At 36.4% G+C, this 27,068-nt stretch overlaps 1 protein-coding gene across 1 annotated transcript in view; it reads left to right on the forward strand.

The window, feature by feature from the left end:
• The first annotated feature begins 1,626 nt into the window (after positions 1–1,626).
• The window catches only part of LOC149781368 (cytochrome c oxidase assembly protein SCO2-like), a 55,051-nt gene continuing 29,609 nt past the window's right edge, over positions 1,627–27,068 (forward strand). The window contains exons 1-4 of the mRNA XM_089935458.1: positions 1,627–1,823; positions 9,199–9,360; positions 17,986–18,091; positions 25,771–25,968. Coding sequence (XP_089791584.1) covers positions 1,743–1,823; positions 9,199–9,360; positions 17,986–18,091; positions 25,771–25,968 — 547 coding nt within the window. The 5' untranslated portion in view covers positions 1,627–1,742. The remainder of the gene's footprint in view (positions 1,824–9,198; positions 9,361–17,985; positions 18,092–25,770; positions 25,969–27,068) is intronic.

The following is a 27,068-nucleotide window of genomic DNA, read 5'->3' on the forward strand; positions in this document are numbered from 1 at the left end:
ATAGACGAGATTGATTGACCTTATTCAATAACGCTTTTAGAGTATTATAATATTTAACACAATTCTTTGGTAAAGATAACAAGAATCAGTATTCATTTAAGAGACCATGTACACTGGACCAGAGAGCAGAATTAGTCCCACACACTATTCTATCGCGAAGTGCGTATATTTCGAACTTACGTTTCTGCGAGAACTATGATGCAACTTCGCAGACGACAAATATTATATCTCTTTCTTTTGTCGCTTATTAAACATATTAACACGAGGATGTTTTAAGATATGAGGCATGACGCCATTATATAATTATCCTTTTGTAAATTGGAAATTAACCAAATTATAAAGCCTAATTTTGATGGCATTTACTCTTTTAGGCCTTTCTCCATTTGAAGTATTCTATTAAATCATTCTATCTGCGAAATAAAATCATTTAAAAATATTTCCAGATCGCATGAAATGTGTGTTTTTTGTTGTTGTTTCCATTCAAGGACACTTTATGTACTTAAAAGTATCATCCAGTCTGTTAGTAGTCCACACCATCATTTAAAAAAATTTATAACTATTTTTCTCCTTTGCAAAGTTTTAGATTAGCGTTAGTATCACATACATAACTGTCGTTAATGAAACTACTATTACTTCAAATTAGAAAATTCTCAAATTCATGGCTGAGAGTCTTTATTATTATTTTTGCCTCTGGTTGACACCCTATCCCTTCCCATTCCCTCTCATGTAATTCGGTCTCGATTATCTTTCAAGGCCCTTCCAACTACAGTTAGAAATGAAATTGGTTCCTTGATATGTTCTTTGAATGTTGACTGTTCACTATGAGCATCACTTATTCTCAGAAATGGTTTGTGTTGTTCTTGAACCTGATCTGAGGTGTGAACATCTCATGTAGTCACTGCACGGTATGCAGCCAGTGAAATAATAATCTGGCAGGAAGGAGAGCTAGCCACTGATAGCAGGAGGCATGTTGGTTCAAGTCAAGTAGAATATCTCAAAAATTGCCTGGATGACAACTTTTTTCAATCGCATAAAACTATTGAGTGCACAATGTATTTCAAAATCATCACACAGGGAAAGGGCTTGTATTTGCACAGCAAGCATCTCATGCCCTCCTAAATGCCCTTTAGTCATGAAAAATGCATGGGGATGGGGTGCATTAACTTTTTATTCTATGCAGGCCCGGCCCTAGGACAAGGAGAACGAGGTAGCCACCTTGGGCCCCGCGCTGCTGACGGAAATCAACTCCGTAATGTAACTGTTTTGCTTGGGCCCCTCTCATTGCTCGATGCCTTGGGCCACGCACATCTTGGGTCCGTTTCAGATTCTATGGATTTCCGCTGACCTTTTAGGTCAAGTGAATGATATTCTTATGTTTTGTTTTATTATACGTGTCCAAAGATATGAGCCTTTTCAATCTCATTCATGTGTGTTATTTTACATGAATATTTATATTAGGCATGTGTATGCAACATTAAATTTGTGCATGAAATCTGTCCCTTGCACCCTTAGCGACTATGGCGCTGAGTGCAAAATTAGTTCTTAATGGCAACGAGTCTTTCTGGACATAAGGGAAAAGGCGGAGGGTAATCCGATTGGTTCATCGATTACATTTGTTAACGGCTGCAGAATATGCTAATAAATGTGTTTGTATACCAGTCAACCATCATGTCTGCGTCCATGTGAAAGTCATCAAAAAATTGTTCGATTATAAAGCAGCCGTGATCCATTAACGAGATAAGATGGCCGCATTTATTGCAAGAAGAATATGTTCCGCGTGCTTAAAACATTCGTATTACAGCATGCCTTTACGGAACGTTGATGTAATTTTATATGACATTGTAATAGAGTCACATTTAGATCAACTAGTTTTTCTCCGGTTGCTTTTTTAATTTTTGCTTTAATATTTTGTTTTTATATATATAAGGATGTGGATAAGAACTTGTTGGTCTTAGGCTAAGATTAGAGGGACCTTGTGTTTAATATTTTGACTGTCTTTTAATGAAATTCTTGATGCATATAATTTTTCTATTAAATAAACAGTATTCGTAGAATTAGGGACGTTTGTTTGTACCCGATAACGATTTTAAAACGAAAAGCATCAGTGATATAAACAAGACGCACAAAACTTAGTCATTTCATTCAACAGTTTATAATTTCTGACTTGATTGTTGCCACTGTCACTCTAATTGCATTTCAAACTAAATTGAAGCCCGCAATGTAAACGAGTGAACAGACTGCTCACTGATCTTTTCTGGTTTCGAGAATAGGCTCTTTCAGTAAAAACTGCATTGTCTGCATCCACTATTTGCAATGTAAAGTTTGAATAGTTCTAATATAAATTGAACAAATGAAAAGGAAAAACACTTGTATTCTAGTCCTACATGTAAGAACTCAAATATTATATTTATGTTTTGGTGTGGCTGTGTTACTGCCTAAATAACCATGATGTGCAGCATGTTTTAATGTTGACTAGTATCATAATGAAAGATTTTCAAGAATATCTCACACCACAGGCAGCCAATAACGACTCTTTTCTACAAAGTAGGCATAATGTTTTAGTCAGAATTTTTTTATTCTGATGTCTTTTCTCTAATAAATTCAAATTCTCACAAAATAAACAAACCAGTTTTCAAGTTTCGTTGGCCTACATTTCAGTTTGCTGGAATGCGATGAAAGCCAGGAATGCCAATATTAGGTTAAGTTGAAGTATCCTTTAACGAAATGAACAAAAATATATTAATATTGAAAAAAGTGTTTAGACAGCTTCATTTTGTTCAAGATTCTTATCATCCTGTAAATTGGTTTAACAACGTCGAGGGCTTACATGATGGACTAACTTGTACACATGTTTTCAAAGAGATGAAACTATAGAATTATGTACTACATTACATCTGTTGCTTGACAACATAGAGCAGCCCGTTTAAATATAGCAACTGTAGTATTAAAGAAACTCCTGTTTGATTCAAAACATCAACAAGTTGACTGTTTGGGACCCCTTCTGGTGAGTCAGCTTAGAAATTATAAATTGATGAATGAAATGACTAAGTTTTGTACATTTTTTAAATCTGTAATCCTGTTTTTTTTTTTCTTCCTTTAAATCAGTAGGGGGTACAAATAAATGGTAAAGTGTGTGAATACTATACCACTTCATGAAATAGGACCATGATCATGTTCACCATATACAGTAAAACCTGTCTTGAGAGACCTCTGCTATGAGAGACCACCTGTTTTGAGAGACTAGGATCTCCATGCACAGGTTTATTGATTATATAGTGTTATTACCTGTTATGAGAGACCACCTGTCTTGAGAGACCAATATTTTGGGGTAGAAGAGGTGGTCTTTCAAGACAGGTTATACTGTAACAACAATGCTGATATGCTGTATAATGAATGACCTTATACTGAGCAAGTGCTGTACTTAAAAATATAAAAACTAATCTACCTTGAAGCACTGTTATTTACATTTATAAGCTAAAAGTAAAGACTTTGTACTCATACACAGCCACATGTTCGTAAAAATTCACAAAACATTACAGTTTTGCATAAATCCCCATTTGTTTGTAATCCTCCCACCATTTTAATAACAAAAATCTTTCATGTGATAAATAATATACAGAACTTACAAAAAAAAGGAGCAGAGTATTCTCATAATTAATTGACAGATTCATGCTTATATAACTAGAGGTGACATCTGTCAAAAATGTTGATTTCTGTAGAGTTATAAGAAAGTGGAGCTGAAAGAAAGCCAGATATTGAAGTTTAAAATAAAGATTGACCTATGACCATTTCTTCCTCCCCTCCTTTTTTCTTTGATAAAGGGGGAGGTCTCCCTTTAGATAAAATCCTGTCATCATCTCTCCTTAAATTGTTCATGGGAAACTAATTTGGAATTTCTCTTTTTTATGCAAAGATATTCAAGCAGTGAATGAAGTTGCTGATCAAATAAATGAAATTAGCATAGAATGAGCATTAGGGCAGATTTCAAACTGCTCAGGTTTATCACCATGCGTAAGTTAAAATACAATTGTAGAACAGTACTTAGTATAGTCAATAGTTTCTTCTTCATTAATAAATACAAGTACCAGTGGCTGTAGCAGTCTTTTGCATCTGCTGGAAATAAAGTGTGATGGATTTTGTTGGTATTCAGCCTTATTCCCAATCCAGAATTTGTTCTAGATGAGATTTTCTTTGCACAAGGAAATTACATTATTTCTTCTGTTTTGAAGATAACATCTTAATGTCTTACAAGTGTAACTGAGACACAGAATTGTTAATAATATGTTTTCAAATCATTGATGTTGTACAAAACAAAGGGAGTTAAATATATCCACTGTTAAATGGCCTAAAAGTTGGATGAAACTCATTGCAACCAACAGGTAGTCTGTTTGAAACTGTTATATCTTCTCATCAATGAGAATTGCATATAAGTATATTATAACTACAGTAAAACCTGTTATGAGAGACCACCCCTTCTGCCAACCAAAAGCGGTCTCTCAAGACAGGTGGTCTCTCATAAGAGGTGTGTGAAAATGGACTGGTTTTCAGGGTCAATAGTTAGCATTGTTGAAAAATAAATAATACCCATACTCACTGTACATGTATCATATCCTTTATTCATGAATCTTGTTAAATATTGCATGCATTCCTCTCAAAATATCTTTATATACTGTAATAAAGATATACATCTATCAAACAACGAGAATAAAATTTATATTTCAGCATCACATTAATATGTGCAAAAAATGAACAGATATGATGTATATATCTTATTTTATACACTTATTCACTTGTTTTTTTAAAATAAATCCATTATACTTCTTTGTTGACATGTTTTACTCAGCTATTTGGTCTGAACATGTATCTCAGTTATTGCCTTTTCCGGAATCAACTCTCCACTTACTGGTATGTTTTTACTCCTTGCAACACAAAACCACTCCCATACTTGCTCGTTCAGATCTCCGTAAACAGTCCGTCGTGCTGTGGCATATTTCCTCTGTGCTTGTGCACCTTTCTGCCATTCGTTTCTAATGGACTTCTTGTCTTTGATTACATTTTGAACTTGCGTTTTACCGACGCTTAAGCTGACTGCTATTTTGCGAGTGGTCTCGCCTTTTTCATTTCTTTCAATGACATTAATCCTTTCTTCCAGTGTTAAAATTTTTCTTTTTTTCAGCGGAGATTCTGCCATTGTTATTAGTGTTGACGTTATAAAGACTATCGGTTTTGATCAGATTTTGGGGAATTGTGGAATAAATATATATTGTGTACCAATGAATGAAACCAAAAGACATAATTAACTCATCAAGAAACAATACATTTATTCTGAGACGAAGTTTAAATCAACAGCGTTATAGCTCGATAAACAAATGTTCCAACCATCTGCACCCACGTAAACAGATTGTGGCTTGGTGAAACACTAACAAAAGAAATAAAAAATAATTTTTAAAAAATCCGGAAATGATTCTCACTTACTAGTATTAAAGACAATGAGCTCATTCACCCTCCAGGCATTATGGATTAACTGGAAAGCAAACGACGTACTCAAACCAACACTGAAGCCCTTTCAAACGATTTCTCACTTGGACATAAGGACTACCGGCGTTTTGTGAGTTTTCATAAAGATAAAAAAAAAATACAAACCTCTAAATTGACTGCGCATATCCATCATTACTCCCTTTGATGTTACTCTTACTGGCTATTCACATGACTTCGGCAATACTATGGCGGTTAGTGACATGTACTTTAGTCTGGTTTACTGCAGTTTACAAATGACACCGTACGCTGGAGTTGTAAATTTCACAAAACTGGTACTGTAGCAAGACAAATTATTTTTAAATACTTTATTAGAGCAATCTTTGCTATTTATGCAGTCTTTGTTACAAAGGATTAAATGATGGTTAGAGGTGTTTATCCCGATATGGTTGTTCAACTATAGTGTTATTTAATGTGCACTTTGTTTGCATACTACATTTATTCCGAGCTCTAGTGTTTACAAAGGATTAAGTTAAGATCAGTGGTGTCAATCTGTTTTGATTTTTTGGCGATGCGGTCGTTCATAGCAGTGTCAAAATGCATATTTTGCCAAGAAATCGCGGTCGCTGGTCGCGTTCAGCAGGTGGTCGTTCATAACAGAGCGTTTATATAGTAAAATCGATCCGTGCATTACGATTGTTGTCGGAAATGACAGGTGGTCGCTCATAGCAGAGGTCGCTCATGACAGGTTTTACTGTATATGTCTGTCTGTGGTCTGTATACTGGAAATACAACCAGTATGTCAAGATACATAAAAGAGCACCACCTACCTTCCAAAGATGTAAAGACCATCAAGTTCATATGTGTATCGATATGTATCATATCACAGGCTGCGTATCGTGTATCTTATCGATACGCAGCACAGGTGTATTATTTTACCCCTAATTGTAATGATATTCAAAAGAGTGCTAAAGTTGATATAACTGATAGCTTAGATGGAGCAGTAGCCAAGTGTAAGACAGTATTTGGAATAAGGCCTTTCCTTGAATCGACAAAATTCAGACGGACTTTTATGGACATAAAAGAGCTATATGTCAGTGGTGTAAAGAATTTGGCAATTATTTACACAATGACTACTACTGGTTCTTCTCATCTGGACATTTAGCCACTTCAGGTATGCTTACGGGAGGGGACTGCAACTTTTGCTGGTGGGACTCCTATTTTTACCAAAATAGGAGTCCTGTGGACTCAAAGTTGTAACGTCCTAGCGAGACCTGATGAGTTATTGAAGGTGCCTCTAAAGGCCCTCTTTGAAGGACCAAACAAACACCCATTTTGTTATTGCTGCAGCAGCATCAAATAATTATGGAACATTGTCTGAGACAGAAGTTTGTTTTTCATTTGCTTAGTATAGATATAGAATGATCAGTGCTTCAGAGTAAATCAATTTTCTAAAAAGTTTCAGCAAAACTATTTTTTTCTGGTACATTTTTAAAAAAAACCCATTACTGTCATCTGGTTGATTGTAGTCATTCCCCTTCCCACCTTTAGAGGTGGTTGATTGACTGGTAACATGACTATTTGGGTTATATTGAAGCATACAGCAATAAGGCCAGACATCAGCATAATTATTAAGTGGATTATGATATAACAATGTACTGTTAGCATGGCTTTTTAATATGAACAAAGGATTTGTTTATGTATCAATAGATTCCAGTGCATTTTATATCCAAGTTTGTGGCTTCCTTTTGTGGTGACTTTGAATTTCTACACTCGAAACCCAAGGCTGTATATACGGTTTTTAAGAGCCAAAGATGTTGTCACTGAAAAAATCACCTTGTGGTATATTTTGTCACCAATATGGGATTTTTTCTCTCTTGCAATTTGTGAAATTGGTGTAGCTCAGTGAGATCCCTGGTATGCCCATTTCATGCTTGACTGAGTTTCCATAATAAGACTGTGCCATATTGTGTACACTATGGGCAAGTCTATTTTCCACAGACAACAATGACATAGTTCATCCTATTTGGTAACTGCCAGTTGAGAGATGAGAGTTATATGCCTTTGCACACATGTACATAGAAATTACACTGCTTATTAAATGCACTTGAAAGGCAGATTTCTAGTTTTCATTGTTTTCAATTTGCTTGAGGGGCCCGAGTGGCCTAAAGCGCTCTCTGTTATGGATCACTGCCATCTCACCTCTGTCTGTGTCGGTTCGAGTCTCAGATTCGGCTAATGTGGTTATGTGAGAAAGCTTGCCAGTAGCTCCTCGTGGGTCGGTAGTTCTTTCCGGGTTTATTCTGTGTTCTTCCTCCTCCATTAATACTGGCCGCCATGTATAGCCTATCTTGTGCTGAAAAATGGCGTTAAACCCTACAACAACAACAACAATTTGCTTGATTCAGTGTTGTAATTATCGGATGCTTGATTCAGCATTGTAATTATCGGATGCTTGATTCAACACTGTAGTTATCGGATGCTTGATTCAGCATTGTAATTATTGGATGCTTGATTCAACATTGTAATTATCGGAAGCAGATGTAGTATTTTCCCTCTTTGTACATGTGTAGTTGTGCATCAACCCTTTTCTGAAAATGTATTTGTTCTTTAACTGGAAATGACTGGCAAGCAGGGTAGTCTTTTACACTGGATAATTTGTTAAAAGAAACACACAGATTATAATGGTGTTATGACACCACCACCCTCAGTGAATGAACTGACTTAGTTCAGTGCATCTTTTTATCTCATTGGTACTTTTCATTTTTGAATCGGTTGGCGATACAAACAAATGGAGGAATCTTCAGGCTATAACAACTCTAAAAAGAAATGTTGTATTGATGCAGATGTGAAGATCAGGAGGTGGGTGATGTATTTTGCACTCTAATAAGTAAACAAAATTAGGATTTTATCAATCTAATACACTATTAATTGATGTAAGAGATATTTTGGGCTGACTTGGTATCTTAAGGAATGTTATTCTAAACAAGAATATCTTAATATTAAAAACTACTTTTGAATATCTCCTTGTTTGACTTTGGTTCTTTGATATTTTAACCAGTTATTGTTCTTAGATTTGGTGTTAAAGTAAATTCTCCTTGCTGGAAAATGTTGACAAGTAATTGGACCTTAAACCTTATGGCTTTCACAAGTATATTTATTCATACTATGTTGATTGTCAGCATTAGATTCTGAACTTGATCTGTTCGCTGTTCATGATTTGTGTTTTATTCCCGTTCACGTAGTTGATCATTTTGTTTCATATTCATTGCATGTGTATTTCCTCAGATTATTTGACAGCAGTAAAGATGGGGTTAAATATGAAGACACTGTCCAGTAATAGAATGAGGGCCTTGAGCAAGCCATAAGAGTTTATTTGCTTTTAAAGATTATGAGAATGTTTCCAATCATTTTCCACAAGTTAGCCATTTGTTTTATCATTTTAATCATGGATACCATGCAGCATACCAGTCTGCAGTCTTGATTTTTTCTGCTGTGTAGCCATTAACAGGACTTTTGTTTCTGTTGCCTCATTTTTCTATGCACCATATTTGGAGATTTTTGGGAGCAGTTTGAAGATTTTTCTCAAGATAGCTTCAGTACATTGAGCATCAGAGAACATGTGTCATCAGCATACATGTCAGTTGATGAGATTGCATCTTCCATTTTCACTTTCAGAGATCACTGGTCTCATGAGACATTTAATTTCTTATTCTTTTACAGATTTTTAGAAGTAAATCTCTTGGCTCTGTACCTAAATGCTTATTACGGCAGCTCTCAACGGAATCTCCACAAGTGAAAGATGAGAAGACTATAGGGGAAACAATCAATAAACATGCTAATAAGGATAAAACAAGTACCAAGGACAAAAAGGGTGAAACCAAGGTATAGCTGTTCAAATTCTCCCTCATTCTCCAGATGTTATCTCTGTTAACTTCCATTTATGACATGATGGCAGTTCACTAATTCTGTATTCAAGTATTTCACTGAGCCAATGAACTCCGTGTTCAATCACAGGCTCATCTTAGATTTATGTTATTCCACTTAATCTAGTTGTTAATTATTAATACTGTATTTGGTTATCAAGCAGTCAGGTTTGTCTATTAATTAATAGTATTTGGTTATCAAGCAGTCAGGTTTGTCTATTAATTAATAGTATTTGGTTATCAAGCAGTCAGGTTTGTCTATTAATTAATAGTATTTGATTATCAAGCAGTCAGGTTTGTCTGTTAATAGTATTTGGTTATCAAGCAGTCAGGTTTGTCTATTAATTAATAGTATTTGGTTATCAAGCAGTCAGGTTTGTCTATTAATTAATAGTATTTGATTACCAAGCAGTCAGGTTTGTCTATTAATTAATAGTATTTGATTATCAAGCAGTCAGGTTTGTTTATTAATTAATAGTATTTGGTTATCAAGCAGTCAGGTTTGTCTATTAATTAATAGTATTTGGTTATCAAGCAGTCAGGTTTGTCTATTAATTAATAGTATTTGGTTATCAAGCAGTCAGGTTTGTCTATTAATTAATAGTATTTGGTTATCAAGCAGTCAGGTTTGTTTATTAGTTAATAGTATTTGGTTATCAAGCAGTTAGGTTTGTCTATTAGTTAATAGTATCTGGTTATTGAGCAGTTAAGTTTGTCTGTTGATTGATACTGTTCTCACCCCCACCCCACCCACAAAAAGCTGTAAATTCCCCCTTCCAAAAATGGTATTAGAAAGTCCTGGAGAAATCACTGCTGTTATTATACAGAGAATAAATCTTTACGTTTCCTCAATACCCCTTCAACAGAACTTGATTAAATTTTACAAAAAGTATCCTAACATGAAAACATTCTCATCTGCCATTCATTATGGCTACTGTTGACATACAGATAAGCATTTTCCACAACTTCTCTGAAATTAACTTTTTAGAATATCAGCAGATTTGAAAGAAACTATTCTGGCTTGAAGGCCTTTCAGGTTGGTTCAGATGATGTCAATCCATTATCCAGTATCGCCACTGTTATTTAAAATAGTAGAAAAACTTTTAACATCATCTTAGGGCTGTTCCAGTAAAACATACGTGGGACCCAGGGAAGGTACTTTAATGTGGGGTACCCAACCACAGATGCAGTTTAGAATTATCTTATCATTTTAATATGAATTCTGTGAAATTGAAGTACCCTGGCATATATTTTTTGACAAATGCCTTCCCAGGGTACCGTGTATTTTTTAAATGGAACAACCCTTAGAAAGCACTCAACAGAATTTGATAGTCTTTTTCTTCATGATTATATGTTATATCTTGGACTTGACCAAAGTCAAGTTCATTGTGTAATTGACTAAAGCCAGTCATTCTGTAAACAAAATATTAATACATAGGTAATATTTTCTCTGTGAGAGTGGGTTAAATATTTGGATAGTTATAAATAGAGGTACACATGTTTATTTGGGTCTGTGTCTTGGATATTGGAATTCCACCCCCACCCCCACCCCCATGATAAACTGGGTCTACCTGATGTTTATCACATTATTTATTATAACTTTAGTACAGATTTTATCTTGTTTTACAACTTAGAATATTCTTGAATGTAAAATTCCATTAAGTGACAGTATTTCCAGAAAATGGTAATTGTGACCTAGGTCATGTAGAAGGGTTTATAATCTTATTTACTTGAGAAATTATTCTTGCATTTAACATCTTTAGCAGAATTATTGTTATTCTTGTTTTCAGCATTTGATATGGGTGGAATTATTTATTGATATTATTATTTACTGGAAATACAAAATGCTCTTTAACAGTATTTTTCTACAGAAACATTAATTTAATAGCAGCATTAGGTTACTCGTGACTGTTGTTTAGCTTTCTTTTTTGTGCCCAAAAAACATATTGTCCGTTTGATGTACATACATCCTTCCTTAGAGGGAAGGATTGTGAGTATGACAATTCCTTGTGCAGCTCACTTGTACCTGGTATGTTGTGTGCAAAACAAGCAAAGCTAGCTCATCTTTTTCAAGGACGTTGATGTGATCAGACGTGTGCCAAACACCAGAGAAAATTTGCCTGTTACATTGTTTTTCTAACTGCAGTTGTGAAATGGCCTTTTAATAATTATATCTTATGGTGTTACATTATCCGTTCGTTCTTATTCCCAAATATTTATGTGGTAACCTTTGGGAAAATGTTCCAGTTTTGGTTCCTCCAGGGACTTGGTGTTACTTCGTGTGCATCCTCAGGGGTTGGATACACTTACATACAAAATCATTTTGTATCTAGGTACTGGTAAAAGTCATTTATGCAAGGAATCTCTAGATAGTGCATGTCCTTCAGTTTAGATTGACACCGCAGGAGTCACATCGTATATGGTATCTATACTAGATATTTAATTAAAAAAAATAATTTCATGTATTATTCATTTTCTCAATAAATTTTTTTTTAAAAACACCAAGAGCTTGCTTTCTTGCAAGGAAAAAGACAGGTAAATTTATGCTACAGTTTACTACATCTGTAGAGATCACAGGGGTGTACTCTGTACATGGTACATACAAACAAGGTGAGTTCAGTATAACATTAGAAATTTTAATTTATTTACTATATTAAGAAACAATGTCAACACAGTCTGTTGGAAAGTATGGCCACAAGAAATATGGACACTCATCTAGACTGTATCAAATGTTCCAAATGTACAAGGAAAAATCGTTCTACATTTTGTAAATCATGGTCAGCAGAAAGCTGGAATATTCCAGACCCCAGCTGCACTTATCAGAGAAAGAAGAAACTTCATTCTTCTTCTTCCTTTGAATTTTCTGGTTTCTCTGTTACTTAAAATAAGGTGTCTTCTGACAGGAATACCCCTCACAGTACATCGCTACATCCCATTATGGAAAGACAGTGACCACATAGCAGCCTGTCACTGTCTCCCAGGGAGGAGATGCACCAATCTTCCCATAGTGTGTTGCTGCCTCCCATTGTGGAGGAGATGCACCATTCATCCCATTGTGTAGGAGATGCAATGCTTGCCTCTTTTTGTGTCCTTGCCTCCCATTGTGGAGATGCACTGCCTATACCATAGCTTGTCACTGCCTCACTTGGAGGAGATGCACCACTCTTCTCATAGCGTGTTGCTGCCTCCCATCAAGGAGGAGATGCACCACCACCACATTCTCAGAGGTAGTGTGTTGCATTGGGAGGGATCAGCAACACACCTTTCTTAGTGATGCATCAGTTGACAATCCTGTATCCTCTTATCATCACTCTAAGGCCTCATGGTATGGGGATAGGGTTTGGACTGAGTTCCCCATCTCTTCACCCTCTAGCATCTCATTATGAACATTGGGAGTCCAACCAGTGGGTTCAGACTAGGATCAAATCAGTATTCCCCCCATAACTATTATCCCAATGAATCTCTGTGGGATGTGGGACCCTCCACCTCAGGGATCTTGGTCATGTATCCCCCATGGGCTTTTGTATCTTGACCTCATAACAGAGGTGATGTTGTGGCTCATTTCCCATCATCAGGTGGAATCATTTAGAAGGACTGATGCATCATTTCTTCCAGGACTTACAGATGTTCTTATCTCTCTCCAGCTCTTGCCACTCCTTCAACCCCTACTTACCATGTTGCAGCATGGGCTTAGCACAGAGTGTTCCTATATCCTCTTCACCTCCTAGGGATTTAGTGATTCCTACGTACTCTTTAGCTCAGAATGTCCTCGGTGATGCTGTGTCCATTATGGTAGACTCTAATGAGTTTGACATAGAGGAAGCACAAGTGACACCTGTTCTTACGCCTGCCCCTTCATCTCTGTTACATTTGGAAGAGGAGGTATGGTCTTTTGACAAGGCAATAAATGAAGTCTATTGCCTCTTACTCTCTGACTTGTTCCCAAAACCCACTGCACAGTCTGTTATGTATATTTTATTTACTTGTAAATGATTTAATATATATTTATTTTAATTTAATTGTTTGTCAGTTTTAAAATTTTGATTTTTCATTACATGTTATATTGTAATGTAAATTTATTCACTAGAGATGACATTTTTTTTCAGAAAATAGTTTGACCTTGACTGTTAGTTGATAAACACGAGGTGTTGATCCCAATCCTGACTTTATCTTTAAGATGTAAACAATTTCTTTTATTTTTTATTTCTTAGAGTAAAATGATTGGTTTTTGTCAGGATCACACTGGTTAAACGTGATCTGCAACAAGTACTTGCTTTCTATATCCTTCAAGAAGATGATCACATGACCCCTTGTTTGCGTTAAGAATATGATATAATCCATGTTTTGGAGAATTATACTTAGTTGCATCTGGGCCTTTTCTTACACTAGAAGTTGTATGTTGTGCTGTTTGGAGTTATTTCAAATTACTTGGATTCAGAAGGATTAATTCTTTTATTTTTCTGGAAAATAAGTGTGCTCATGTAATATTGTGGAACAAGGACAGTTTTTTATAAAAATGTATTCAGCTATCAGTAACCAGTGTGATAATTGTTTCTAGGAGGAACTGTAGAATTCAACACTACAGATTTCACCATATGTCATTGTCTTCCATCTTGGATTCTTTGTCGGGATTCGAGCTTGAAATCAGTAGAACTATTTTTATTAGGGCTTCAAAATTTTATTCATGGAGTATTCTTTGATTATTTTTGGATTTGATTCTATAAAACCGTAATAAATTATTGTATTTTTTTCAAAGCTTGTTGTTTTCACTCTTTCTTGTGTTACTGTTTATTCAAGCCTGAACACGTGACATAAGAAGTCTCAAACATCCTTTTCAGTCTGGAATAAATCTCAGGGGCTCAACCTCATCTATACCTCCTTCTGCTTCCTCATTCTTCTATGATTGAGAAATTGCTGGGAGGTTTTGGACAGACCAAAATATTAATCAACAGCATTGAGGGTGGACTGTTCCCTCCTCAACGTTGTGACCCTTGTTCTCTTCTGCCAGCTATCAAGTACTTTTACCACAGTTGTCCATGAAACCGCACCAGCTTGATGCCGGTGCATCCAACGTGGGCATTTCAAATGGAGCCTGGGCATGCCTTCCTGTTCAAAACATTGAAACTATGGAACAGAAAGTCCAACTGCTTGTCACCATAGCTTCTCATGCCAATCTCTTCTCAGCTTCTTCTTTTAGTATGCTGAGGGAAGTATCCTTGAACCCAGCTGCCCTTTGATGTGTGCTGGAAGCTATGGCCAACACATCTTGGCATGTACTTTCTGTTTCTATGGTTTTGTTGGCAAACTTGTTCACATCTGCTGTAATGTTGCATTGGAATCTTCAAAGGTACTTCTTGATCACAGTAAAGGCATTCTTAGGGCTATTCCACTTGAAGCCGAGTCTGTTTGGAAGCCTCATTCTTTCTGTGGCATCTCAGGACTTGTTGGATTGTCAGCATATATCCTTCACATCCACTCCTGGCCCATCGCAATCGGCCAGGAAGCTTGTCATTGTGAATTGCCCTCAAGGGCCATATGGTTAGTTCTTCAAGCAGACAGAGCCTCAGTCCAATATGTAACCTCAAAATGAGACTCCTCCTTCTCGTTAGTCTGGTTTCTGGAAACTGAAAAACAGATGTGGCTGACGAACCTGGAAAGGAAGGAGGTAGTTTCCACATCCCCTTCTTTTTCCAAAGGAGGGGTGGGGGACAGCCGTAGAGACTTGAATCCTCTTCTGCTGCACATCCCTCTCCCAGGCATACCAGTATGTGCTTGCCTTGGCTTTTTTTTCAGAGGCATGGTCAAGCATGACTGGTGATGTTTGGGCCCTTTCTATAGTGAAAGAGGGGTACCGACTCCAGTTTTGGGAACTACCTTCTCAATCCAGGACCCCCATCTTTCTTCACCAATCCAATCTGGGCAAACTGAGGGAGGAAGCACACATCCTTTTACAAAAAGGGCCAGTTGAGAGGGTCATGAATGATCAGTCATCTGCCTTCTATTCCTGTATCTTCCTAGTCACCAAGAACAGTGGAAAGTTTCACATTGTAATTGACCTCTCCCCTTTAAACCAGTTTCTTTTGGAATAACTTTTCAAGATGGAGACCACCTCCTCAATCCAGAATGCACTTTGACTGTCAGATTGGGCAGTCTCCATCGACCATCAGGAGGCCTATCTACACATCTTTTGTTTCTCTTTGAGAACAAAATAATGCTCTGTATCCACTATCTTGGGTTATAGAGTTGCCATTTCTAACACACTTAAATTTTCCCAAGGCATGGTAATTGGTTTGGATTCACACCTTGTCAGTCTTATTAAGTATTTTGAGTTGCAGAGACCTGTCTTGTGCTCTCTTATGCCTAGATGGAATCTTTCTTGTGTTTTATGGTCATTAACCAAAACCCTATATAAACCATTGTGAGGCTTATTTTCAGTACCTCACTGTCAAGACTCTGTTTCTACTTGCTTTCACCTCAGTGTGACAATGAAGTGAGGTTCATGCCTTATCTATTGACACTGGCTGTCTCCAGTTTAATGAAAATTATGATTCAGTTTCCCTCCTTTGTCAACCAGGATTTTAAGCCAAAAAGCAATTACCTTCCATAATTCCACTACCAATCGAAATCCCCCGTCTCAGTCGAATCTGTGCTGCGGATAAATCAGATAGGTTTTTATGTCCTGCGAGGGCACTCCATTTCTATCTAAAGGTATCCAAAGGAAAAATAAAGGGTAGGAAGCATCTTTTCCTCTCTCTCAAGGGCTCCATAGGCAATTCAGCTGCCACTATTTCATGATGGATTGTCACCACAATCAAAAGGGCATACCAGTCTCTTACTGATCGAGACCTTTCGTTTATGAAACTTAAAAGTCCTTGGCGTTTGAGCCATTCCTACCTTATGGGCTTACCTTAATCATTCCTTCTTGGAAGACATCATGAAGGCAGCATTTTGGCTTTTCTCTGGGTCCCATTGTTCCAGCACAACATGTGGCCCAGAGAAATACCATCCTTCCATAACATGCACCTCTTCACCAACAGTGAGTATTTTCCATTTTGTTTTTTGATCAGCCAACCCTCCTTACTGACAAATTCAGCTAAACAATAGCCACGAGTAAGCTATTGCTGCTATTAAAATGTAGTTATTTTGGGTAAAACTAATTTTAATTATGCAGTACTTACCCATGGCTATTGTCAAATGCCCTCCTACCCACTCTGATGTCCTGATGTAGCAGGAGTCTATGAAATGATGTGTGTGTGTGATTATGATTTTTAACATTGCTTTAACAATTTTTAAGTCATATCGCTATGATGTATGCAGTGTGGCAGTTCATAGTGATGTCTAGCACTGGGGCATCATGCCACAGGCATGTAGGATGATGTCCTACCCAGTCACATTATCCTGACACCAGGCCAACCAGTCCTAACACTAATGACTTAATGTTGAACGTCTAGCAAGGCAGGTGTTAATACCATTTTTGTAAGTCTTTGGTACTCAGCTGGGGATTGAGCCCACAACCTCCCGCTTCCGAGGTGGATGGTCTAACCACTAGGCCACTGCAATGATAACATACCAGGAACAAGCGAGCTGCATGAGGAATTGTCATACTGACAATTCTTCATTCTAAGGGAGGATGTATGCACATGAAATGGACGGTACATGTTTTTGGACACAAAAAAGAAAGCTAAACAATATTCTTGGGTAAGTATTGCATAATTAAAATTAGTTTTACCCACCCAAAAAGCTACATTTTGGAATTATTGTGAATTCTGACAAGGACATCTTGGATTATGGTATTGTGATTCATAAAAAGACTGTTGGCACATCTCTGTATCACAGGCCACTACAGGCATATAAACACATTCAGTGTTGAATTTTTGTTTGAACATCACTGGAATTTAATTAGAACTTTATTCATAAGGACTGGTGATAGTAAGTTTTGGACTATTTGGGTACAGTAGTGACAATGGAGAGTTTTACTATTATAATCAAACATACTTTCCATATTTGCTCAGCAGCAGTGCAAAATCATTGTTATCAGCACATGTTTCAATGAATATAGATCTTCTTTATTATCTTTGAAATCATTTGATTACTTTAAAACTGGTTGAGGTATTTTTAGTTCAATATGCATCAAATTAAGTTGGTCACTGCCTCACTGTATCCCATATCGTTATCTTTGTGGTTGCCCCCTCCCGGTATAAGAGGGTATAATGCAATATTTGCTTCAGACTGTTAACTGACATGTTTTGATATTGCATGAGATGTGAGATAGTATGATGACATTTTGTGGACCATGACCATCATGTTCTAGTAGGGATTCACTCGAAATGTAGATAAAGGATAAATGACTGGAAGATAGATCTGGAATTCATAGGACATGGAGATTTTGTTAATGGGATGTTGAAGTGTATTAAAGTTCAGTGTATATTGGTTCCTCATGATAATGCACTTCATTATAACATAGTTCCTGTATTAACATTGATATAATCAGGGATCCCATTCATAGGATAAATAGCCTGTAATGTGATACACCTGATATTATTGTTACAAAGATGAATGACTGTTTATGGTATGTTTATTTCAGGCAAGAGCAGAGAGAATCAGGTTTTGGGGTATGAAAGTACTGGCTGTAGTTATGGGTGGAGGACTTATCATGTTTTATTTATCACTGAAAAACCAAAAGGAGTTGGGTAAGATTTTCTTTTTGTGATACAATTGTAGGTATAGAAGTAGAGGTTACATATGAGGTCACTTACCACCAGCTTGTTGGTTCAGTGCATTTATTTTAATGTTTTTGTGTCTGGCTTTGTTTCAAGGTTTTGGGTTCAGCTCATATGATTTTTCTCTCCTATTAGGCTGATCTGACTGAAAAAATCATGGATGGCAGAAGCTTAAAAATTGTGGAACACAGAAGCATTAAAAATTTTCAATGTTACCAAACAAATCATGGATGGCAGTAGTTTAAAAATTGTGGAACAAAAAATATTATAATTTTTCAATGTTACCAAACAAATCATGGATGGCAGTAGTTTAAAAATTGTAGACACAGAAGTATTTTTTTCAAGTTTTTACAATTTTACCAAAAAGAACAATTGTTTGCTCAAGGAAGTTGCAATCAAAAGCATAGGGTACTGTTGCTCATAATCCCGTTTCCTTTAGATATATTACCCAGTCATGATACCTGGAGATATATTACCCAGTCACGATACCTTTAGATATATTGCTCAGTCATGATACCTTGAGATACAATAACCAGTCATGATACATTGAGATACATTACCCAGTCATGATACCTTTAGATATGTTTCCCAGTCATGATACCTTGAGATATATTGAAACAATCTGACTACCTGTCAACTTACATTCTTATAAAGTGCATTTGCACATATCATTAATGTTTGAGATAATTTATAATCTCCTTTTATTGTTAACATTCCCTTCATGTTGGAAAGCTGTACCTCTGTTTCCAATGCAGATAATAGTAACTGTAGTAAGTTTTTTATGTATGACTATTGCCTAAAAGTAAAGTAATCTGATACAATATGTAAATCATATAAAAATGATTTGTTTTAATATTTATCATCTGGGTAATGATTTTTGAAGCCTAGTGTGTACATGATAGGATTGTTAACTGTTATCATATACCTTCTATTTTGAGAGAGAAACTGGCAATTGTATCCATTTTTCTCCAGGATTAAGGTAATATTCATATAAGTTCATAATTTTTTGTTACCAGTGTGATGAAACTGTTCATCATCAATGCTGAATCTTTGTATAATTTATTGTGAAATAATTGCTATTTTTGTCATTTGAAATCGGGAGCCAATTTTACTACTGTGTGTATTGGGCACTCAGCTTTCCAGTAGGAGGCACTCAGGTTAATCTTTCCGAAGTCTTCCATATTTAGTCATATTCGTGAAAACTTTGTCATGAATTTCCCGAGTGTGTTCCCAAAACCTATAAATAGGGGTGAGATCCACTGTTTTGGCAGTTGTGGTTCTACTGGACTCCAGTAAAGGTCTCAAGACCGAGCAAAAGTCTGTAGTCATCTCAGCAGATAATTTCAAGCATTAATAGCAAGGTAGACTAATTACTACCGACACATTAAATTTAGTACTCATAATGACAAATATAATGTTTCTCTGAAATTGTTCCAGTGTTTATTTCCTCATTATATCACATAAAATTTCCCATAGAGGGATTTAGCTGACGACACTGTCACCGTGTTGTCATCAACACAGCCGTCTGCTATCCATTGGAAATTATCGAATTTCCTACTCAATTTCATGTATCATTTTCAAAACACAAATTTCCATCCATTTTGTAGTGGTTGTGTCCTTTAGATGTCAAAGTAATATACCCGACACAACAACACACTTTGTTGTTACAAAAGGACACACATTGTTGCATTCAACTCAATCGACACACTGTTGACATCTGGTTCCAGACTCTTGCTCAAAACAACAAACTGTGTCTCAACCAACAAACGCAACACACTATTAACATCCGGTTCCAGACTGTGCCTCTAACATATTTACCATTGGACTATAAAACACAAACCAGTATCTGGTTTCGAACCTTGATTGGATGCACAAAATCATTACCACTTCGGTACGTGATAGGAACAAATTTTGAGAACTATTAACTATTTTTCTGTACAAGATTAGTTTGGGAATTGGGATTATCTGAGTTAGAGATTATGTGAATTAGGACAAATGGAACATTGAAGCTGATTTTCACATGTAATTTACCACCGAATTTGTTGTCATTAAAACATGCTTTATCAAACATCTGTTCTGAAAATTGGCAATCGTTATATTTCTGTTTCACCATTTTGAGCACTTAATTTTGTGAGAAAATGCATACAAGCCTGGAAGTCATGTAATAAACTGTATTGGCTATTTATATTTATTTTGTTTTGTGCTTTGTCATCTAAATAAGAATTTGTGGTGAACACGCCATTTCTTGACACTGCAATACACTGGCAGTGTTTTATCTACAAATGGCTTCATGTAAGTCATTTGACTTATCAAGGCAAAACCTATGAGTCTTATTCTAGCCAATGATCAGTTTTTAGTAGTTTTTAAAAATATAATTACATTGTTTAAATACACAAAGAAAATATTAGTTATTTAATGTGACTAAAGCCAATAAGGCAACTAATTCCCTTGCCAGAAGCATCTGAATCTGCCATTGCTATCACAAATGATGAATTTTGCATGTCACGTATAAGACTAACCTCAACAAAGTTTGATAGGCACTCCAGTAACTTTGAACAGGTAGTAGCCGCATCATACTTGTATTTTAAAACAAGGGTCTTCTACACTCAACCAATGTACACACTAAAGTTGTGCTTTTACTGCTAAGTTTTGTTTGGAAGAATGTTTTTGTAATCCAGCATTCAAATCTGCCTGGTATTTGTGGACCTTCAATCAGCAGTTTGTGTTCTGGCAACCCAGAATGCCTTGCCAGTGTACTGTTGTTAAAGTTATGGTTTTTTGCACATTTGGTCATGGTGTGGTTATTTTTTAGCCTTTGTACATAAATGGCGAAATATAATGGCATCTCAACTGTCACATTCTTTACTTGACTTGACTTTTTTTTAAAAACGTTTCCAGCTATGTTTTCAACCGTTGCTGTACAAACTACATTTTATCTTAAGAGTAACCGTTGCCTCATCTTTGGATGATGAAGTCTCCACTGGTTCGATAACAGTACTGCAGAGGTCTCAGAAATGCTTAATCACGCATATTTGGACAAAATTGTTTTTACCTGCGATGCAGAAAATCACTTATACAGGAGTCCTTCTTACACACACATTTGCCGGGTGGCAAATTCAAGGGCTTGCCAGTCCTGCTTCAACCATCTGCTGAGTGGAAAAATGTGTTGATCAAATGATCATTTTAGCTGTGCTGATAATTACAATGAGAAAATTCAGTGGCTGAAAGACCCCCAGATGTACATGTTGTCATTGTAAGAGTACATCTGAAGAACATGACCCAATAGCTTGGCGGCAAGTCCAAAGACTTGACTAGCTGCAGAGTGGTGGGAAAATGTACTTATATTTACTATGACTGAAATCAAAGGCAGAAAGACCTAGTGACATACTTTTGTGTAAGAGTACATCAAATGAACAACTTCACCTTTCATTATTCTTTTCATTTCCAAGTGTAGCTGAATAAGCAGTGCATGTGACCTTGAAATCAAGACATGTTTAGACAAATGCTGTTTGCAAATTTGGATAAGTATTTTGGGGCAAATTGGCGAATATTGTAATGAGATTCAACAGATTGCTAGAAGTTGCTAGAACTGATATTTCACATGGAACGCTATGTGTGATGCTCAGCTTAGTGCATGGAGTAAGACATTTACTTGGCCTGACATAATTCACTCTCACTTTAATGTACAAACAAGAGTTATGTCAGTGGTGCAAAGAAAGTTAGAAAATTAATCTCAATGGCATCCACTGGTTCTACTCATCAGGAAATTTAGCCACTTCAGGTATGCTCAATATGCTTATGGGACTGCAACTTTTACTGGTGGGACTCATTTTTTTCCCTCCAAAATAGGAGTCCAGGACTCCTAGTTTTAATATCCTAGCGAGACCTCTACTATTATCATCAGTCAGTCATAAATGCAGACCAAAAAATGATTTTGTTTTGGATCAATTTTAATTATTTTTGCCTTGGATGCCATTTTCAATCAAATGCTGACAGTATATTGGAACAACGTAAGGCATAAAATCGAATGAATGGAAATTGTTGCTTCATTGCATGACAAAGGTGCGCATAAAATAATAGTTTCTTGTGAGAATCACTTTAAAATCATGTTTATTTTCCACCTCTTTCTTGGGTATGGTGATTATATGGTTCTAACATCATATTGCTACAAGTGATGTGACAGTTACAGGTCACATAAGGTCAGCTCCAGGTTCCACACTAAGTTTTAACCCTATGTGTTATGATAACATTAGCATAAGAAACTGTTGGGAGAGTTGTAATCCAGCCATTTAAGTAGTTAGATCAAACCTTAATTTTGTTTTAATCAACAAAACATAATATTGGGATGTGTCAATTTATCTGCTGGCGACCATTTTTAGACCAAACCTTTGTATTTTGTTGGTGAGTAAAATGTAACATTTGTGTGTGTCAATTTACATACCGGCAACTAATTTTGTGCGTCAAATTGGAAGAGTCTGCGTATTTGACGCATGACATGTGGGTAGATAAAACAATGCACTGGAAAGATCTAGTAACTTAAAAAGACGTGAGCTGTCCATCTATTCCATTTTATTTGACCTTGACACGTTAGAATATTACCCAGTCATGATACCTTGAGATATATTACCCAGTCATGATACCTTGAGATATATTATCGAGTCAAAAGACTAAAAATCAATTGCTCACATGGGTGAGAGTCAGATAAGAGTGATCTCATCTTGTATAGAGGGATTGGTGCTGAATCCCATCTGTACTAAAGTTATTACTTCTCATGCAGGGAAGAATGATGTTTGGAAACCTTACAAAGCTGTTTTTAGTTAGTGCATTTTGTACATTTGGAGCAATTCTGGAAAGTTTTCTAACACCAAATACTCGATCTATATTTCTGCCTATTTCTTTGTTGTATCCAAGACATAGTTTCTCACTTTGTTTGTCTTACATGATCATGTGGTAAATATGTTGGCACAATTTTGGTTACCTGCCCCATGGTAAGTTGTAAATATTTCAATAACATGTACTTGACCTAGGATACGAATTTTGCAACTAGCTGTCAGATAGTACAGATCTTCAAGGGTGTACATGTAATTACTGTAGACATTTGTATTGGTCATTAGGATCCTCTTCACTTCTTGACCGATTTCACCTGACTGTATAGGCTATCATTTTGCTCTCTTTTTTTTACAGGTGTCACCACAATGAGTAGGACTTAGTGATCTGATAGCACACACTTTAAGCTGAAATGTATAACATTCGAGTTATATGTGTGACATTTGCCCATGCTTTATGTAAAATCTATGGGTAGCTATCATGGCCAGACAGTGCACACAAGTTAAAGTGAAGGCAAGAAAATGCACAGTTATAAATGAGAATTCCATTAGCATTTGCTGCCAACCCTGCCTCATTGAACAACTTTCTGTTCTTAGAAAATTTGAAAGCAGAGAATTCATTGGCCCAAATGAAAATCCAACAGCCATTTCATTACAGACTTTTACCTTCACAGTTGGAACTGATCTTTGTGAAAGGACCTTTAGGACCAGTTCCTAATTGGTGAAGCAGCCCATCTGGACAAGCAGTGGCACTAAAGGTTGATCAGCAGTGGCCAACACCAGTTCCAGCGTGGCCTCAACTTACACGGGGAGGGACCAGTTATGGGGATCTAATATCTTTTATCCTAGGCATGGGGAACTTTCTCCAGGGCTTTGGCCGGATAAGTGAGTTTCAAAAACCACACTGTATAACATGAATTAATGGATAAAACCAGGTTGCATGCTGTATTGTGCCCAGCCTTGCTATATCCCATCCTGGCGTCATGAACTGGGCACCATAATGATGGTACTATGGCCCAGTTCTATCGTGATGAGACTATGTCACCAAACTAGGGTCAGATAGGATAAACACAGAAAATGATGCAGTCTCTGCATATGCCTAAATGGAGAGGTTATGGTGATTCAATATCAGGTATCCTTTCCTGGCATCATAACAATGTCACTGGCATCAAAAGAGAAATGACCTCTACCCAGCATAGTTCCAGTATGGACCAATATTGATCCACTGCAAGCATGGTGGCATTACAGACCCCGGCTGGTCTGGGGCCATTATGAATCCATGTAGGCCTGTTGCCTTGATAGGTCCATCTTGGTCCATTCTCAGATATGGAGCCAGATATATTTTTACCCATTACAGATCCATATCAGTCAATGATCAGCATGGACTCGTGTTGAACAGCTCCAGCAAAGCATGTCATGTCTTTCCGACTTGTACTGACAATCCAGTCCCATTTGTTTAGCACCATTTTTGAACCACTGATGGCTCACACAATGAACACGACAGCTTACCATTAAAGCATACTGGCTATGGTGATATTAGAATTTTGGATTCTCGCATTCTTGACTCAACTTAATAATTCTTACTCTGAGAAAGAATTTAAAAAATTAAAAAAGTTGTTTACCAAAACTGTCACTGATTTTAAGGTTAGCAACTAGTTACAATGTTTCAATTCTGGACAATGTCAATTCCAGTAAACATTGTTGCATTACAATAGCATGTAATGGAATAAAATTTTATTTTAAATCTAACAAACAAACAATTAAACAAATTAAATATATATAACGTGTAAAACAAACCATCAAGGGCAAATATTTTTCAAAATTAAGTGGTGAACAGAATCACTTGTGTGAGAAGGCCCACCATTCTGGATGCATATTAGGGGAAGTGGAGAGTGTCCTTCAGTGGTTCAAGCAGGAACACTCATCACTCTGTCTCCAAATGAAGATAGAGGGCAAGATATTCTATCTGTCTGTCTATCCAGCTATCAAGTTTGACTTTTTTTTGGACATTTTATTTTTCCCTAAGTGCAACTCTTACTTACTAACCACATGTCACCCATTGTAGATGGACATGACTTGCAAAAATGCCTCTTACCTCTACTGATAGAAGGGTCATATAGTCCTAAAACGGAGGGGTCAGCTTTTACTCGAGTTGATTTATAAGCAAGTATATGCAGTAAGACTAAACACAAAACATCTCCAACCTTCTGGTTAACTTTGACATATCATAACCACATACTTTGGCCCCTATGTCTGAAATGGAATTTACCATGGATACACTATGTCTGAAATGGAATTTACCAATATGTCCAGAAATATTCCGGTCTAATTCTTGCTACTGATTATTTTAGCAATGCAGTGATAAATAGAATCTCACCAAATTCCATGAAACAATAATAGCAATGCAGTGATAAATAGTATATCACCAAATTCCATGATACAATAATAGCAATGCAGTGATAAATATATCACCAGATTCCATGATACAGTTATAGCAATGCAGTGATTTAAAAAATCTCACCGAATTCCATCATACAATAATAGCAATGCAGAGATAAATAGAATCTCACTCACTTCCATGATACAATAATAGCAATTCTGTGATTAATAGAATCTCACCAAATTCCATGATACAATAATAGCAGTGCAGTGATAAACAGAATCTCACCAAATTCCATGATACAATTATAGCTGTGCAGTGATAAATAAAATTTCACCAAATTCCATAATACAATTTGGCAGTGCATGGACATCAATTTTAGACCTAAAAAACTTTATGAACATATTTAGTCCGAAATGAGTACTCATCATTCTCTTTATCAGAACTGGTACAAGAAAGAAATAAGACACTGAAGGAGATAGGGATGGGAGGATCTTGGACCCTGGTTGATCACAATGGAAACATGAAGACAAGTGAAGACCTTCAGGGACAGTGGCTGCTGATATATTTTGGTTTCACTCATTGTCCAGATATCTGCCCGGATGTTCTGGAGAGAATGGTCAAGATAACAGAAAAAATAGGTAAATATACATTTGCTCAGAATTGTACATAATGTGGGTTAAAATAGCAAGTGATAGTTCCAGCCTTTCAGTCAGACATATTATTAACCCCATTGCCTGTTAGTGAAATCTTGTCAGTACTGTGATTGGCTCCAAGATGGATATAATGTTAGATGTGGATATGATATTTCAGCCCCTACTCTGTTGCCTTTGATAGTAGATAATTAACTAACACAGATACATAAGTCTGCACTATAACACAATCCCAGATATAATATGGGTAGATGCGTAATACAAAAGTCCTCACTGTTTGGTGCCTCACTTTAACACAATCCCAAATATAATATGGATAGATGCCTAATACAAAAGTCCTCACTAGTTTGGTGCCTCACTATAACACAATCCCAGATATAATATGGATAGATGCCTAATACAGAAGTCCTCACTAGTTTTGTGCCTCACTATAACACAATCCTGAATATAATATGGGTAGATGCCTAATACAAAAGTCCTTACTAGTTTGGTGCCTCACTATAACACAATCCCAGATATAATATGGATAGATGCCTAATACAAAAGTCCTCACTAGTTTGGTGCCTCACTATAACACAATCCCGAATATAATATGGGTAGATGCCTAATACAAAAGTCCTCACTAGTTTGGTGCCTCACTATAACACAATCCCAGATATAATATGGATAGATGCCTAATACAAAAGTCCTCACTAGTTTGGTGCCTCACTATAACACAATCCCAGATATAATATGGATAGATGCCTAATGCAAAAGGTATATGCGTATGAAACAAATTTAATCAATGGCAACGACACAACATTTATTGAGTTCAGAAACATACAAAAGCTTTATTTTAGGAAAAAGCAGACATTTACATGAAGGAATCGGATTATACAAACATGTTGTTAATCATTAAACTAAATGTATTACAAAATGTTTGTACAAGTTTTGGTGTGTAATATATTTTCGAGGTTAGACTTGGACTTGACAAATGTCGGGTGATGCTAATACTAGTAGTAGTTGCAGTGATGTGATTGTGATTGCCTAGACATTATGACTGTCGGATCACGTGCTCTAGATGCGATTTGTGTCAATAGACTTTGGTA

The sequence above is a fragment of the Sinohyriopsis cumingii genome, chromosome 15, assembly GCF_028554795.1.
Source record: "Sinohyriopsis cumingii isolate HCF-2022 chromosome 15, ASM2855479v2, whole genome shotgun sequence".
In the NCBI taxonomy this organism is placed as follows: Eukaryota; Metazoa; Mollusca; class Bivalvia; order Unionida; family Unionidae; genus Sinohyriopsis; species Sinohyriopsis cumingii.